Source organism: Echinops telfairi, unplaced genomic scaffold (genome assembly GCF_000313985.2).
Source record: "Echinops telfairi isolate 266 unplaced genomic scaffold, ASM31398v2 ScPeMD7_1713;HRSCAF=2227, whole genome shotgun sequence".
Lineage (NCBI taxonomy): Eukaryota > Metazoa > Chordata > Mammalia > Afrosoricida > Tenrecidae > Echinops > Echinops telfairi.
This window is the reverse complement of record NW_022105611.1, coordinates 4,447,605-4,466,045: the sequence shown is the minus strand read 5'-3', so window position 1 is coordinate 4,466,045 and position 18,441 is coordinate 4,447,605. Positions and strand designations below refer to the sequence as shown.

The window sequence follows — 18,441 nt, the reverse complement described above, 5'->3', positions numbered from 1 at the left end:
CATTTATCTACAGAAAACCTTTAGGCATTGTGAATTAGCCTGACACAGAAATGATTCATCTTATATGGTAGTTCCTTTATGACAGTTCTTTTATGGGGGGTTATTGGAGGGATTGTGTCCAGTCATGAGAATGTATATTAAGAATTATTTTAATCTCAAAACTGTGAGGATCTTCCCCCACCACAGTCGGCTTTCCAGACCCAAAATTATAAGCATGGATGATTTAGCTGTGTTACATTATCATTCAGTCCCTCAGTTTACCACAACAGTGTTTTACCTTCAAAAGGTATTTTTCAATGAATTTTCTATTTTCCTAATAATATTAGAAAATCTGCAAATCACGCAGGTCAAATGTGTGTGTGTGTGTGTGTGTGTGTGTTGTGTATGTGTGTTTGGCAAACACATGATTCTAGCACTCTCTTATAAAAGCACTGAGCATAGCAGACCTGCACTGGGTTCCTGCTGTCCATTTATTAAGGAAACAAGTTGAGAAAAGCTACTTAAACTACCGAGTCCCTGTTTTTGTTTGTTTGCTTGCTGCTTTGTGTTTTAATGGGAATGTTGCTACGGGGCAGAACCTAATTAAAACTAAGGTATATACTGCAGTTAGAATGCCTGGTTTCAATGCTGCCACTTTCCACGTGCTGGTATAACATTAGAGAAAGTTCTTATTTTCTCTGTGGTTCCGGGAAAAGGATAGAAGGTACCGCAGGGTTGTTCTGGGGATTTAATCGGGTCCTGAATCAGAGGTACTCAGGCTGTGCCTGTCATATTATTCCTACTGCCAGCACCAACACGACCACCTCCACTGCTTTATCATTGGAAAGTTAAATAAGGTGAAAATGTGTGTGAAAATCCTCACGTCATACTGGTTACATGACAAAACAAAAACTTACCCCATCAAGTTAATTCCAACTCATAGTGATGCTAAAGGACAGGACAGAACTGCCCCTGTGAATTTCTGAGACTGCAAGAGGCAGGGCACAACTTTCTCTCACAGAGCGGCTGATAGTTTCGAACAACTGACTTTGCTGTTAGCAGTCCAATGTGCAACCGCTAGGTCACCAGGGCTCTCTGACATGTGATAGGTAACTGATAAATGAAAATCATTACTGAAATGACTAGTTGTTTTAAAAGTTTTGGATACTAATAAGCAATGGCTAGAAGTCATAAAAACATTTACGTTCTGTGAAAATAAATGTTGGCAGGAGTCAGGCAGATAGTTTAACTCTTATCATATAGAAAAAATGCTTTTGGTACCCTGATGCATTATGATCTCCGATATATAAAATGTTTTCATTATTATTCAATATTACACAATGTGTACATCCACTATAATTATATTTCGAAATTTTAAATCTGATATGCAAAGTGCTTTGGTGGGTAAGTTAACCTATTACCAAGTACAACTACCTCCACATGTTAACAGAAGCCCCTTCCCCAATCTACCTCTTCCCTCGCCTTCCTGGTTTAACCTGGTGTTGATTACACACTAGAACAGATTCAATGCACTCAGCATCTTTCTTTTTTTTTTCCTTTTTGGTCACATTACGGCTCAGTTCTGTTTTAAAGCCTGTGTTTTTAATGTAATCATTTTTTCATAATCTACTCATCCAATACAAATATGATCTCAAGTGTGAAGATTTCCTTAACTTGTCCCTTCAGTTAACTGCTCCTGCTCTAATCCCATAAACGTGAGGGTGCTGAGAGCATCAGTTGTGGTGCTTTGAAGTTTTTATGTATCTCTTTAACATACAAGTAGAGCATTCATTAGAGTTTAACATTCATCAGAATGAAAATCTTGGGGGTATGAACCATTCTTCTTTTAACAGTTTTATTGACATATAGTTCACATATATGATTTCAGTAGTTCAATCATATTAAAGAGGTGCACAATCATCACTACAATCAATTTTATGATGTTTTATTTGTATTCATCATTGTTAGCTCCCCATTTCCCACCAACAACCTCTGCCATGCCGGCAGGAAATTATTCACCTGGTTACTATCTTTACATATACGTATATCTTGGATTTATGTACAGAAAAACATCAAATTAACCAAAAACAACAACAATGACAATGAAACAGAAAAATCTCATCAAAAAGAAAGAGAAAAATATTAAAAACTAGAACAAATATACATCAGATCAAAAGGGAGACCAAATGTCCCTTTCTAACCTAACTACATCTGTAGTAGTTCCGCCCCGAGACTTGGATTTTATTGTTTATAATCCTTAGGTTACACAGACTGATGTGTCTCTTCTGTGGGGACTTAGCTGATGTCTCACTTAAGACAAATCTTCAAGACTTCAGACACCATTCTTTCTGATAGCCATGGCTTTCTTCCCCACATTTTGCTATATAGCACCCAAATATTCAGTGATCTGTTCATGAGGGCAAGTAGTGAGCAGGGCATATCATAAGAATTAATTGTTCTTAGATTAAGACTAGAACTAATCCAAGCTCAAAATCCATTCATTTTTCTACAGTTTGGATGTATTCTTGTTCACTTTAGAGTCGTTATTTTATTGTAGAACATGATAAATCCTCCTCATGGGATATCTGATGATACTATTGATATTATTGTTGTCTTATCCAATATTATATAACTTAAAACACTATTGAGAAAAGGAAAGTATACATATATATGATAGATTTTAGACCAAATTACAGGGATATTTTTATTTGTACAGATTAACAATTGGACAATATTTATACAAGGATGGTTGGCGAAACTTTCAGTAATGCTCATTCACAAAAGCAGAAATGAACCTGCTGGACTAAAACAGGTCATTAAAAAACCAAGGGGAGTATGAAAATAGCAAATATATGGTGGTCTTCGGTTGCCATTTATTGAGCACTCTCAACGCAAGAGTTTTAAACTGAAATCCAGTGATTTTCACATTGATAGTGTTGGAACGTTGTTATCTGTTCCTTTGGACACTAGGACATTCCAGCTTTAGTGATGGATAAGAAACATTCTGATCCATCCTGGGACAAAAGCAGGTCATAGGTATAGGGAAAATACTTAAAGAATACATGAACAGGGCGACTTAGTGATGTGCGCAAGCCAAACATTATTATTGCTATTTCACATTCACAGATAAGCACTGAGGCTTTGTGGCATTCAATCAGTGATATCAATGGACAGTCATCTGAATATCTAAATACACTCCCTCCTCCACTGTCTGGGAAATTGGCCCTTTAGGACGCCTCTACACAGATTCTCTCTGATTGGTTGTGGCCCATGAGCATAGCTTGGCTCATTTGATTTGAACACAATTCCTAGCTAATGAAGTGATTCTCAATCCTGGGTGCACATAATCATCACATAGGGATCTCTATGGCTTGTTTTTAACTCTCCCTCAAAACTGCACAGCAGGGGGCCTGCCACCTAATGATACTTTTAAATGCTTATAGGAAAGCAAAAGAAGCACAGCTCTAAAACTTCCCTTCTGTTTTAAACTTTTGTTCATTGGCGCTTTCTGTTTTCTTTGCGCAGATATTTTGGTTCTTGTACGAAGTTGCTCCAAGTGTCATCATTAGCTTAAGTGATTTTAATTTGCTTTTAATACCCAGGCCCATTCCCCCAAGGACTTTTACCCTATTCTTAACTGAGCTGACGAGTTGTAGTGTGTGTTCTTAAACTTAAAGTAAATTGAGCCTGGTTCCATTTGAATTGCTTAGTTGTATAACAACCAAGCTTTCCATTTGCAGCTACTCCACACTGACAATCTATGCTCTTATAGTGACCAGTTATTCGAAAAGAGAGTTTTTCTAGTGAAAATTTCCAAATATTCCAAACTGTATGGCATTAGGTAAGATCATAAAGAACAGCAAAAGTGCTGTTGCTGCTCAATACTTGCCGTCACGAAAGGATCACCAACGATAAGGTGCTAAAGCAAAGTGTGGTGAAGAAAGCAGATGGTGCCAGGCTAGCAACTGGAACAGAGTTTGTGGTCTTAAAGGCTTGCATTCAAAAAAGCAGCTATCTAAGTGAGGCGTCAACAAAGTCCACATGGAAGAAGCACACCAGCCTGTGTGATCCAAGTGACAAAAACAAAATCCAAATATGATAAAGGTAAAAGTTTAAGAGCTTAAATGGTGAACACCCAATTTGTAGAAGGCTGTGGGGGACAGTGGGAGCCCTAAATCCATCTGTAGAGTATCCAGTTAGACTAAGCCTCTAGCCTTCTTAGTCTTTATTTGCATTTTTTTCTGAAAACCATTTTATTGGGAGCTAATATAGATACCATATCATATCTTACTTCAATCACAACAAGCTGTATTGTATAATTGCTACCACAATCAGTTTAAAAACATTCCTTTCCATCTTGAATTTCTTGACATCAACTCCTTTTCACGCTCCCCATCCTCCACCACTGGACCCTGCCCCACCCCCGAAGCCCTTATTCTACTTGCTGTCCCTTTAGGTTCATCAATCCTGGGCTAATATACTTAAAAACAGAAAAAAATATATAACACAAAGTCAAGAGGGTGACCTCCAATGAAATATCACATATGAGATAAATCCCAATACGAACAAACAAAAATTTCAGAAAACGTTAAACCTGCTCAAGCCTAACATGCATCAAAGGGGAGAATCTGACAAGGTTTTAACTGTTCAAGTCAGGTCTGTCCTTTTGATCTTCTATATCATCTCTCCAGTGCACTCTGTTTGGTAACCAGTTTCCTCCCATCTCTCTATCATGGACAGAGGGAGATCACTGGAGGCATATTTCCTATGTAGCTCCCAAAAATATATCTTGGACTCTTATTGTCATCCATAGCATTTTGTAAACTGGATTCTCACAATTTAGGCTCTGATACTATTCCCTCCTTCAACTTCAGATTATATGGTTTATAATCCTTCTGTGACTGATATTTGCGTGCTTCTTCCATGTGGACTTATTTGACATCTAATTTAGATGTCTGCTAGTTTGGAAATAAGCCTTTAAGACCCCAGATGCTACTTTACCTGATAGCCAGGCACCATCTAATTTTTTCACCATATTTTCTATAGCACCCATATTTCTGTGTCCCCTTCCTAAGAGAAAATATTAAGCAGAGCCTTTATTGAAGAATTAATTGTTCTTAAATTGAAGCTAAGATTTAGTGTGAGCCCCAACCCTATTCCTGGATCTATGTTTTTGTTTGTTTTTAACCTGCCTTTGGCTCCCTTTCAAAACCTCCTTGTTAATTTATGGTAGAGTCTCATCCATCATCCCCCTGAGACAAAACAATATTCCATCAATATTATCTTTGATTAGTCACTGGTACTAATTTTTTAAAGCCCTGTTGAGAGAGGGATATTGGGTCAATATAGGATAACTCCATATACACAGTACCTGAATTATTCACCTATACAGAATCGAGCCTTTTGTAGATGGACACTATTTACCCACACAACGAGGGTTAATAATCTGGGGAAATTTACAATAATAATAATAATAATAATAATAATAATCCCTGAGAATGTCAGCCACAAGTTTGCCAGAATAACACATCTTAATACAGCATATAGAGCACTGATGTAGCAAGACCATGTTTGTCTGTCTGCCAACAGTTCAACAGTCTTAGTACAGCTGCCTTCCGCTTCCGGACACCATCTATTTTCCACCTTAAGTCGTCAGGTAACAAGTGTGTCTGAGGTAGAGCCCAGTTCACCAAGTGGATTTTCTGCATCGGGTCTCACTCATGCAGCCTCTGGTGCCTCTCATGTGCTTTTAAGATCCAGGACTCAATGCCCCAGCATCCCATGGTCTGGGTCCCTAGGATGTGTCTTGAAGCCCAAGTCAATGTAACCCATTCAGTGCACACCATGAGGGACACTGTCCCGGCTAGGGTCCCCAATAGCATTTTCAATGACTCTTTCTTCCAACTGGAGGGTGGTCCTCCTGCTTTGCTTACCAATCCTACGTTTGTGTTCCCTGAGATGTGTATGCTCCCTTTCCTCTCCTGACCTGATTTTCCCACCAGCATCACTCATCCCTCTGAGAGGGTTGTCTACTTGTTTGAGGTACCACAGCATAGCTTTGCCTGGCAGCCACTCAGTAGACAGCATCCCCTTCCCCTCCCTTACCCATTTGTACCCATATACACTCTACTGAAACACTTGCAAGGTCCCCAAGGGATGCCTCGGCTTCTTTATGCTTGTTCTGCTTGTTCTTTGTTATTCCTAGACTACCTCCCTTTTCTTCTCTTATTTGCTCAAAATCATACTATTTTTCAAAATTTAGATTTAAGCATCAACTGAGATGTAGTACCTTACATGGCACCAGCCATCCTGCATTCATTTAGCTCATCTTTCTTTCTATCCTGTTCTGGTGTGATTGTTCCTGCTTCTCCCATGACACTTATACTATGTGTCATGTGTTGAGTGGTTGACTAGACTTTAATGTCCTTGAAGACAGACACAGCTCCTTAGATGACTTTGTATTTCAGCATGTAATTACATACTAGATACAGTGCTAATGGATGTGCATAAGTGAATGGTATCATCCACAGAAATAATCCAAGTCAAAAGCATCACTTAGCTCACAGATTCTGCCTTCTTTGAGTTCCCACATCTAATCACTAAATTTTTATTACATGTATTGAGATCATATTTTTGCTGAAAATTTGATTTAAAAAATTGACTCCTTCCAAGAAAAGCACACATTTACCATCCATTTTATATACAATTTGATAACATAATCTGTTATCAATTTGAGGATTAAGAGTGAAGGGGTGGAGGCTAGCCTCAATTAGGCCATAGTTTGATAACTTCATTTGGAGGTGCTAAGGAGATAAATAGCTCACTGGAGGCGGGACACTTGCTTACTCCTTGAGAGATGCTCTACTGGCAAGACACATGGCACTACACTGATATAAGCCATGCCCTGGGAGCTGGAGGAGCCACGTGGATAACCCGACCAGCACCGAGATGCCTCTACAACCACTGCATCCACAAGACTTTCCACCTACTGAAGCTGGAGACACCACATGGATACCCCTGTCAGCACTGAGATGCATCTTCTGCCACTGGATCCACTAGACTTTTCACTGACTGACCTGTGATCTTCCTGCATCCGGCATCATTGCATGTGTTGCGTGAATCTGAAAAGGTATTTATAGACTGCTACTGGACATAAGGGCTAACATCAGCCTTATGGGCTTGGACTGGATTGGGCTGGGATGCTGTCTAAATGTACCATTGCTCTTGTATATAAAGCTCTTTCTAATTGACATAGGAGCGTACATGAATTTGTTTCTCTAGTCTACCCAGACAAACACACACTATATGGAGGTTTTCGGACTATTTACAATCCAAACCCCAGTTTAGTGAGTGTGCACGGTGATGGGCATTGGTATGCAATAATCAAGAATCCAACATCCTTCCTTTCAGTAAAATACTCAAATAGTTTTAAAGGATGTTATATAATAATATTTTTGCAATACAATATGTAAAATATAATATTTAAAGGAAAGAAATATTAAATCTGAGGTTTCATAAAGGTAGCAAATTACCTGAACCTTGATAGAAGAAAGAGTAGAAAATAACAATTTAAGTAAGACTTCTGAAAGAAAAGAAAAAACCCTCAAAAGCAAAGTAATTCTAAGTTTAAAATACATTCTAATAACAGCAAGAGTCTATACTAGACGCCATTTTACAGGTATTAATTTAAGCAATAGTTACAACAGTCCAGTGAGGTTGTTGTTAGGTGTTGTTTCATTGGTTCCGATTCATAGCGCCTTACGCATAACAGAAAGAAACACCGACTGGTCCATTCTTACAATTGTTGGTATGTTGAGACGCACCGTTGTAGCCACTGTTGATTCATCTCATGGAAGATTTTTCTCTAGATTACCAAGCGCGATGCCCTTTTCCAGGGACAGATATCTCCTGATAACACATCCAAAGTACGGGAGACAGTCTTTCCCTTCGGGCTGCAAAGAGGCACTCGGATTAAACTTCTCGCAAGGCAGCTTTTGTTTTTCTTCTGGCAGTTCACGGAACTAACACTATTTTTGAACAACACTATTTTTTAACACCATAATTTGAATACATCAACTCTTCTTTATCCCTCATTATTCAGGGTAAAAACAATTTTCACATGTATATGAGGCTATCAAAAATACCATGGTTTGGCTCAGGTGTCCGGCCAGAGTGCTTCTTAGAGGCAACGAAGGTGGGATTTCACCTGTGAGAAGTTGTCAAGAGAAGAGTCCCAGGATAAGGACATGAAGTTTGGCACAGTAGAAGGGCAGTGAAAAAGGAAGGTGTCCAACGAGATAGATTATCACAGTGGCCGCAGCAATGGGCTCAAGCACAGGAACAATTTTGAGGATGGGGCAGGACCAGCAGTGTGTCCTTCTGCGGAGCATGGACTCAGAACTGACTTGATGGCACGTAACAGCAACAACAAGAGTATCCGGGATGTGCTGCATGCCTACTCTCATTCTGCATTTCAAAACTCCACTGAGTTTGTTCTGTAAATATCCATATTTTACTTATGTGCAAACTTAGGTTTACAGAGGTGAGTTCCTCATCCCTCAGAAAAATCAATGCCAGGAATTTGAAACAAGCTATCTCAAGAAGCAGATTTTCCATTTCTGGCTCTGGTTGTTTTTCTTTGTTTGTTTTCGTTTTACCAAATCCCAAGACCAAAGTTAGGGCTCCTTGTCTAAGTCTTGACTTCAGCAAGTTGAAGTTCCATTTTTCCCTTTTGTCTGTTCATCCTACAGGTCCCTCCTGTATTCATAGTAAGATATACTATACCTCCTTCTTCAGCTCTCTTCTTTCCTGCCTGCCACTGTGAACGTGAGCATTCAGGCATTAGGGACCTCCCTCAGGAGGTAGTCTAAGGTAGTTGTTATGGATGGGTGAAGGTCGTTTTCCTGGACACATTTCTCGGAAACCTAGGAAACCAGTGCTGACCTGCCAGTCCTCAGAGCTAGCAGAGGAAAATGAAAGGTTTCACTTCCACAGAAGAAAATCTGTCTTGATATTTTTATTATTAGTATTTCATAAATATGCATTGATGTGTTGGTCCCTTCTCCATATTCTTGTGAGATTTCTTATTCAAATGCTGTCCATTCTTCAGATTCGTGCAAAAACCACACTCCTTGTCTTCGAGTAGATTAAATCTGATTCACAGTAATCCTAGAATGCAGAGTAGAACGACTCCATAGGCACTTCTTAACTATGGACTCAAAGAAGCGGACTGACACATTTTTCTCCAGGAAACACCTGGTGCTTTGCAACCATAGACCTTTCCATGAACAGCTGATTGTGAACCCACCGGACCACCAGGGCTTCACTTACTCCCATGAAGTGAAATCAAAGGATATGTTCAGCTCTCACATCTGTGCAGAGTTCTAAAACTATTGTTAGTAGATGGATAAATGCATTGAAGCTTTGCTCACCTAGTTTTATCCTTAATTAAAAACTGGCCTCTTGCACATTGGTGCAAAGAGCATAAATTTGAATTTAGAAGGCCCAGGACTTGGGATAGTTGCACAAAATCACAGAAATCTGAATTGGACTCCCAAAATTTCTAATGCATTCTAGTTAAATGACTGGCAAAATTTTTATATTCTTTGATTCAAGTTTCTTCTCTGTAAAATTGTATCAATATTCTTGATTTGTTGAGCAAATAAGCAAGATATAGTAAGAGTTGTATGAGGGGGGTACCAAAAAAAAACCTAATTTTTTTCAAAGCTATGTATTTAATTAGTTTACAAAACAACCTTATCTCCTTCAAAGTGTACTCCATTACACTTCATGCATTTATCAAATCTGCGACTCCAATCTTGAAAACATTTTGAAAACTCATCTGTTTCGATGGTTGACAGCACCTCCCTTGCCTTTTTCTTCCCCTCGTCTGTAACTAAATCACTGCTCTTTCATGTCCCTCTGCATTTGCAGGGGAAAAAGTCACATGGAGCAAGGTCAGGTGAGTAAGGTGTGTGGGGCAAGAGAGGCATGCTAGTTTTTGCCCAGAACTGTTGCACTGAGATGACTGTGTGAGCAGGTGCATTGTTACGATGGCAAAACCAGTCCCCCATATGCCACAAATCAGGCCTTTTTTTGTCGTGCACTGCTACATGATCTTTTCAGAACCTCTAAATAGAAACCTTGATTAACAGTCTGGCCTGGTGGAATGAACCCCAAATGTACTACGAGTCAACATTTTTATTCATTCGGGAAGTTGACAGATGTCCAGAAAGAAGTTTGTCATCAATTGACATTTAATTTTTTTTGAAATGAGAAAATGATTTGTATACTTGAGTTTTTCCCATAGTAAGTACTCTTTACTATGTTGAACACATAGTAAGCTGTGTTCAACATCATAACAAGTTTCTGTGGATTTGTTCCTGAGCAGGAAACACAATTTCACAGCTACACTCTGCTCTCTTTAATCCGCCATCACAAAAAGTGAGGTGGAGCAAAACTGCCTTTGCAAAAAAATTCACTGTGACCAGAGAGAACCCTCCCAGGTGATGCCCCTGGGTGCACTGGCTCAGAGTGAGCTGCTCAATGTTCACCTAGAGCAGTGCTTCTCAACTTTCTTTAGGCCACGACCCTTTAATATAGTTCCTCATGTTGTGGGGACCCCCAATCATAAAACTATTTTTGTTGCTACTTCATAACTGTCATTTTGCTACTGTGATGAACCAGACGACTCCTGTGAGAGGGTCGTTCAACCTCCAAAGGGGTTGTGACCCACAGGATGAGAACCGCTGGCCTAGAGGAAAAACTGTGGACCACCAAAGCTCCCCAGTGGAGATTTTTTCCACTTTTTTATGTGTGTGTGGGGGTAGCCTCTCATATTACAGAAATTGCTTGCCTGTTTATTTAGTTTCTTTCATCAGATTGCAAACTCAAGAAGCAGTGTATACCATCTTATAAATATTGAACATCTACCTTGTGCCAAGCATGGAGGGAATTAAGATTCAAAGATAGTATTTCCCCAGGTAGCTTGGTGCATCAGGGGTGCCATATATCATATATACTCATGCATAGGTTGAGTTTTTCAGCACATTTTTAATGCATTTTTTGTGGTAAAATAGTGCCTCAGCTGATATTCGAGTCAGCTTATACTCGAGTATATACGGTATGCTTTTACCTGCTCTGAAAACACCTCTGCATCAGTTTGGACGGTACTTCCCAGGTCATTCTGGGCCAATTGCTGAAGTAAGTGAAGTGTTTGATGCTTTTGTGTGTTTTCTGCACCTTTTCAGTCCTATTGAAAACCCCGGCCTCAAATGGCAACGTTTTCAGGGTCTGGTTAAGGGAGAGGAGGAGAGAGCAGACAGAAAGCCAGGCATAGAAGACAGGACAGTGTCTGAGGAAGCAGCTCTAATGTGTCTTGCAGATGAATTGAGTTCTTGGCATGCCGAAGTGCACCCTCCCCTCACTGTGTGGCCAAACCCCGGCTAGTCCTTTAGTACCAAGGGCTTGCTTTAAGTTCTTGTAGAAAGCTTAGGGTAGGAAAAGAAAGCAGATGCCTAAGTAGTACCAACTTATATTTCAAGATCCAGCTCCTGCAGAGCCTTTGCCAAGTAAGTGGCCCTGGCCTTAAAGAGAGAAACCCTGAAGAGTAAACCTTGATAGAAACACATATAAACTCACAATGGCAGAAACACTCCCATGGCATGCAAATACCCAGAGAGCAAAAGTGCTTAACGTAAATAGTAACCTAGTGAGCTCATGCATATTGGGAACCCTCTGACTTGGGAACCCTGGTGATGCAGTAGTTATGTATTGGGCTGCTACCAGCAAGGTTGGCAGTTCAAAACCACCAGCCACTCCTCAGGAGAAAGATGGGGCTTTCTACTCCTGTAAAGAGTCACAGTCTCACAAACCCACAGGGGTAGTTCTGCCCTGTTCTATAGGGTTGCCATGAGTCAAGTCAGCATTGACTCAATTGAAGTGAGATTGGTTTTTTTTTTTTTATCTAAAATTATCCTTAGGGTTACTGTTCAGCTTTTCTTTTCCTTACTTTATTTTATGAAGGCCAAACCAACAGTTCTATGAAGAAAAGAGAAATAATCCAAAAGAATAAAGAAGATTAGAAACCACTGGTCGTTCTAGTACCGTAGTTTGTGGAAACCCAAAGTTGAAATTCAGTAAATAGGAAATAACAAGTATTTTAAATGACTGGGCAGTCGATGGAGGGATCTTGGGCATTTTCTTTATGACAATGTAATATCACTTCGTGTATACTTCTTAACTTTTAGAAGGGTGAAATCTGAGAATAAATATTCAGTTCTCTTATATTACCTCTGTCTCACTGGCTCTCATAACTTCAAATACTCTCTATAGGATGATGACCTTTCAAGTTCTGTTTCCAGAGTAAATACCGCTCTGTAATCCAGACCCATATGTTCAGCTCCCTACTTGACCATCTTCATTGTAATGTCTTAAAAGCTTCTCCAGCCTCACAGATCCAAAATCATTATGGTTACATCCCTCCCTCGGGCACAACATCTTTTCCAGTAATATGCATTTCCAGGGGGTAAAAATTGCCAATTAGTATAAGCCAGAAAACTCCAAGTCTTCTGTGGAAACACACCTGTCATTGTACTGCACGGATGAACACATCAGCTGAAACCAAACCCATTGTCACCGAGTCAATCAGACTCATGGGAATGTTATAGACTCATAGTGTTTTATTCCAAATATCCTTTGGTGTTTTCCTTAACATTTGCATCTCTTCTGTGTACCATGCTATTTTTATTATCAGAGATCTTAACATATTATTCATAGTTATTTTCAATTTCTTATCCAACAAATGTGCTATATATAACTTGACTTAGATATTTTTTCTTCTTGAGATTGCGTTTGCTTTATTCCCACCTCTTCCCTTTTTTGTTTTGTTTCAATGCTGTATCATTACCTATTGAAACAAGACATATTTTATAAGGCTGTAATCTTTACTATGAGGATGCATGTTAATCTCTCAAAGTCATGGTCTTCGTTTAATGCTTGTGGTGGCTATGGCGGCCAGAGGCTTCAATTGTCCTTGGGGATTTATCTTTTTCTCTCCTCTTGTCTTTGAGCCTCCCTAAATCCACCTCCTGAGAGAGAATCTGTGTCCTGCAGCCTGCATCTTTGGGAGCTGTCATCACTGTTATTATCCTGGCATCTGTGGGTAAAGTGTCGAGGAGAGAATGTTCTGTAACATTCTGATTTGATCTCAGTCCTTTCGTGGGCCTGTGTCGTGGGGCGGTAACCTTTAAAAGTGGACCTTATTCCGCCCGCCACTCTCAGTGTTCTCCCTGACGGCAGCATCACCAGTCCGTTCTTCAAGGAGGACCCGAGTACCTGGATGGATCCTGGGCCCCACCCGCCCATTTCAGTGAGACAGAAAGATGGAAGTGGCTGGAATGGGAGGAATTCCCTTCTTTCAATTTGGAACAGGTTCTGGAAATATCTTTTTCCCTGGAATGAAGGGCTTTGTTTGGAATAAGGCTCTAGATATATTTCCCATTCTTCAATGTGGGAACCAGATGCAGTTCTTGGAGGTAAAACCTTGAATGCATAGGAGTTAACCCATATACAACAATGGAGCTTCCAAGAGTTTGTTGTTTAACCATAATTCAGTCTCGAGTCATTTGGAAAAGTTACCATTTAAGTGTTTCTACCGTTTTATGGCTCCAGCTGCATCTTCTCTTGGTAAGCAGATCTCATTTATAGCCATCTGGGTATAGCTATCACTCGTGACTTAGGGGTTCTGATTAGCCCCAAGTCTTCCATTCTCTTAGGAAGCAAAAAAATTGCTTCTTTTCAATTTTTTCCCCTTTTATGATTCTAAGGATGGGATCTTAACATGTCAGAGTTGGAACCAGGAACTCCTTGTTAATTTTATCTATAAAACACCTTCATTTATATTTCCATTTGTGACCATCATTATCTTTCCCTAATTCCTCTTTTGTGTAGTTCATTGTTGCTCCAACCTCCAGAAAAAATATCTAAATAACGTTTAAATGAATTTTTGATAGGAAGATTTTTCCTCTAAATGTCAGTGTGATTCTCTAAGTTAAACATTAGTATTCTGACATAAGGCCATTCCAGGTATAGTTTCATGAAATTAACTGAACATGAGAGCCACCAATAAAGAATTTAATCAAGATTAATACCTTCATTTTAATAAGGTGGGTGAGCACATTAATGGTTTCATGCATTAAATCTTTTGGTGCTAATAATTGATGGCCTTGTCCTACCTCGGAATTTTTTTTTCTTGGCAAAAATAAGATTATTTATAAATTGAACTATAGAGGTGATTTTTCTTTTCTGACAAAAGGTACAATATTTGCCTTTTGTGTATTAGGCTGTTTCTAAATCAGTCAAAATTTAACAGGAATGAGAGGGATTAATTAGTATATGACCTCCTCTTGAAAATACAGATTTACCAATTGAAAACACATTATTTAGTACACATAAAATATCTTATAAAACATTATTTGTCATAAAATTTTGAGTATCATATGTATATAATGTTGTATTTGAACATTTTAAAACTAGATACAGCAAAATATGGAATAATTACATGAATTTTTCCTTTGTGTTTTTCAAATTGTATATAATGAACAAGTAGTACTTAATGAAGAGAACTATAGACATTTAAACAAACGCTACATAAATTTAGTGTGTGTGTGTGTGTACATATTGCATACTCTCCCATGTCAGAATAATTATCATCCCTTTTTACTCAACTTAAATGTGCATGGCTTTGGCATCTCTATTTTAGCATAGCCTATATCTTCCATCAATTGTTAAGTGCTTGTAGTAGAAGAAGAAATAATGACGGGAAGGAACAAGAGAACACAGTTGGAATGAAGATAAGAGAATCTGTTTACCATTTGTCAAGCACCTATCTATGCACTTATGTTATTTTAACTAAGCCTCACAATACCTTTATGATGTAAGTAGTTCAAAACCACCAGCCAGCTCCAGGGAGAAGGACTAGGCTTTCTACTCCTGGGCAGAGATAGGCGTCTCAGAAACCCACAGGGGCAGTGCTACCCTGCCCTATGGGGTTGCCCTGAGTCAGAATGGACTCCACTGCAGAGAGTCTGCGTGTTTATTATTCCCATTTGCAGATGAAATGGAAAATGAAAAAGGTTAAGAAACTTCACATTGTTTTTATCACAACCAATAAAACTGAGATTTTCATTGTAGTTGGTTGCAAGTCGGGCTCTTAATTGCAAGATCAATCGTTTGAATCCACCAGCCAAAGGCAGAGTGGCTCTGGTCTTCCTGTGGGGTTGTTATCAGTTTGAATCAGCTCCAATATTTTTTTTTTTAATCAGCTCCAATATTTGATACATATGAGGTATTCAAGAAATCCCTGTTGAATAACTGAGAACATAGGAGGAATGTTTGGTATTCATGGACCAGAGGACAGCTGACACACCAAAGAAACCAACTTTGACCACAAATGGTGTTATATAGAGGTTTTCTATCTGCTTCCATCTGGTTTTCTTAGTCTCCTCTTTCAGCAGGTTAAAAATTTTTCTTCAAAAGGTTTATTTGTTTATTTATTTGACTCACAACCACAAGAAGCCCAGGACCAGATGTTTTGTTGTTATTGTTTCCCCATCAGTTACAGTCTTTAATTTCATGCTGCAGAAACTCACTCTAGCCGATTTAAACAGGTAAACAAGGTGAACTTTGCCTCCTATTATACATATAATATCAGGTTGAAATATGACATTTTCCAAGAAAAAAGCGCCACACTCCACTATTGACTCCCATTTATTTTGTGTTTTCTTTCTCTGGGTTGACGTTTTGGGGACAAGGAACATATTTCATTTACAACTAAAACTCAACAATTGTCACTCAACCAATAATTACTCTTGTTCTGCAGCATTCTGAAGAGTCTAAACTTGTCAGGTAAGTTTCACTCATCCCCCAAGAAATTCCTTTTTCAAAATTGCCCTCTCATATCACTTTCAAATGAGTGAGTTTCAAGGTTTGGCAGCATGAATTAATGTTTTACACAATGTTTTCGAAGTGTGAAGAATATATTTAGAATGTTTCTATATTTGGGGGAACTTTACGATAAGCCTTGTTTTTCAGCGTTCAGAATTTGAAATGCTTATTTTATGGACAATAGATTTCTGGATCTGAGTAACCATTTCTCCTGCAGTATTTTTGAACAGTGGCTCCGAAGATACCGTCCTCTTCGAGAAGTTTACCCAGAAGCCAATGCACCCATTGGACATAACCGCGAATCCTACATGGTTCCTTTTATACCTCTCTACAGAAATGGTGATTTCTTTATTTCATCCAGAGAGCTGGGCTACGACTATAGCTACCTACAAGATCCAGGTACAATTCAAATTCTTTCCAGTAAAGCACTGAATCCAGAGTAGCAACTTTTAACATTGTATAAATTCATATTCATATGTGAATTGGTATTTCATAAGTCCCTTACTCAGGTTTAAATGGTATCTTATAGGGTGTAAAAGCAATTCAATCCAAGTGGAATTAAGATACATTTAAGAAAGGGAGTACAAATAAATGAGGGAGAAAAAAATGAAAATCCCATTTTAGAACGGCAAGGATATCAACTCACCCCACTCATCCCCAGTACCAGCAGTCCCTATACACATAAAAAGATGATCCATTTCATTCACAAGAAATTAAATGTTGAGTTATAGTAAAATAATTTGGATTCACCATCACTTTTCAGCCACTAGATTTGCAAACATTCAAATGCTTAACAATGCATCCTCTTGCCGAGATTGGAGACGTCGCTCTTGTTATACCTTGATAGTGGCAATGCAAACCGATGCAACCACTGAAGAGGGGGGCTTGTTAAAATCTAACTACATGGGGGAAGAGGGCAAGAAATCTTTTGGAACTTAGTATTTTCTGTTCAATTATTCTGGTAGCCTCGAGTGCTCTGACAAATAAACTATTCATTGAAATAAAGAAATGGTGGCATACTTTAATCGATGTATGTGAATCCTGATAGAAAAATGCCATTCCTCTTAATCGTTTGTTCATTTTTGGACTTGAATTTTGAAGCACAGTTGAAGACTTCTGACCGGCTAGGTTTACTTCTAGGTGATTTCACCCATGTATTTGCTTTTTCTACATATATTTGTTGAATGTTACTTTGAACAAGGCATTGTGTTTCATACTATGAACACGGTGGTAATAAACATCATCTTGGTCTTCCTGGACCTTACATCCTAATGGAAGAAATAAACCTTATGTACTTTTCTTACTTGGTTACTCATTGAGACTACCCTTAAGTATCAATGATGTAACATTTCAGAGGTTACTATCGCTAGTTGGGAGCATTAACTAATTGGTTGTTGAATTGACTCTAACTCATGGAAGCAGATTATATGTCAGATTAAAACTGTGCTCCACAAGGTTTCCAATTTCAGAAGCCCACTAGCCCTTTTTACAAAGGTGCCTCTGGGTGGACTGGACCCTCCAACCTTTTAATTATTAGATTGACAATCCTTATTTCTGAAGATGCAGCAGATACTGAATTGGCAAGGGGCACAGAAGCCTGAAGTTGAACCCTACAAAGCCCTGATTAATGGATTTTGATCATATTCTTAGAAATGTAGAAGACAACGATGGTTTCTAAGCAGATACATTATGGCCAAATTTGAATTTCAAAAGATGGTTGTCCAGCAGTGTCTAGGAAGTTTTGTAGTGGGTACAAAGCACATACAGGAAGGTCAGGCCAGTGAAATATTATTGCAAGAGGAAGGGAGAGAAATGACTATAGAGTAGATTGCATTAGTGGTGGCAGCAAATGATGTAGGGAAGCATGTACCAAAACCCCACTCCTATTGAGTGCATTCCACCTCATAGCGACCCAATAGGACAGAGTAGAAGGAGTCCTGTGGGCTTCCAAGACTAAGACTTAGTAGACAGCCTTGTCTTTCCATCTCAAATTTCCTGGTGGTTTCACGCAACTGACTTTGTGTTTCAAAGCCCACTAGTCTACCCTGAGTCCTGAAAAGTATAAAAAATATATATTGATAATATCTCTAAGATAATATATACAGAAATTAGGAAAAGCTTATGTACTGAATTTTTAATAAGGAGATATTAGAGATATCTGTAAGCCATCATGCCGATGCAACTGGTGAACGGTGATTCAGTTCACTGCGGTGGGGTCAGTAAGGCAGGGAGAGAGTCCTGTGAAAGGCTGACTCTGGCTCTGTAGGTGATATGGCATGATTCAGGAGATATCAGGGTGAAGACGGCTCTGGAGCAATTTGATATGCAGGTGGTAAGCTCAGAGAAAAGCTTTGACTTAGAGACGCTGATGCTAAGACATCAGCAAATAATCTTAAGCCTCACAACCTTATGCAGTAGTGATTTGTACACTGTGTTATACATTTATATGTTTTAAACTGAGAATCAGAAAGGTAAAATGACTAATTCAAAATCACAAACTTAACAAAGGGCAAACAG

General features: G+C 39.0%; 1 protein-coding gene across 1 annotated transcript in view; it reads left to right on the top strand.

Annotated features, from left to right (window-relative positions):
• The window catches only part of TYR (tyrosinase), a 122,383-nt gene that overhangs the window by 98,397 nt on the left and 5,545 nt on the right, over positions 1–18,441 (top strand). Inside the window, exon 4 of the mRNA XM_004708892.2 lies at positions 16,142–16,323. Within this exon, the coding sequence (XP_004708949.1) occupies positions 16,142–16,323 (182 nt within the window). The remainder of the gene's footprint in view (positions 1–16,141; positions 16,324–18,441) is intronic.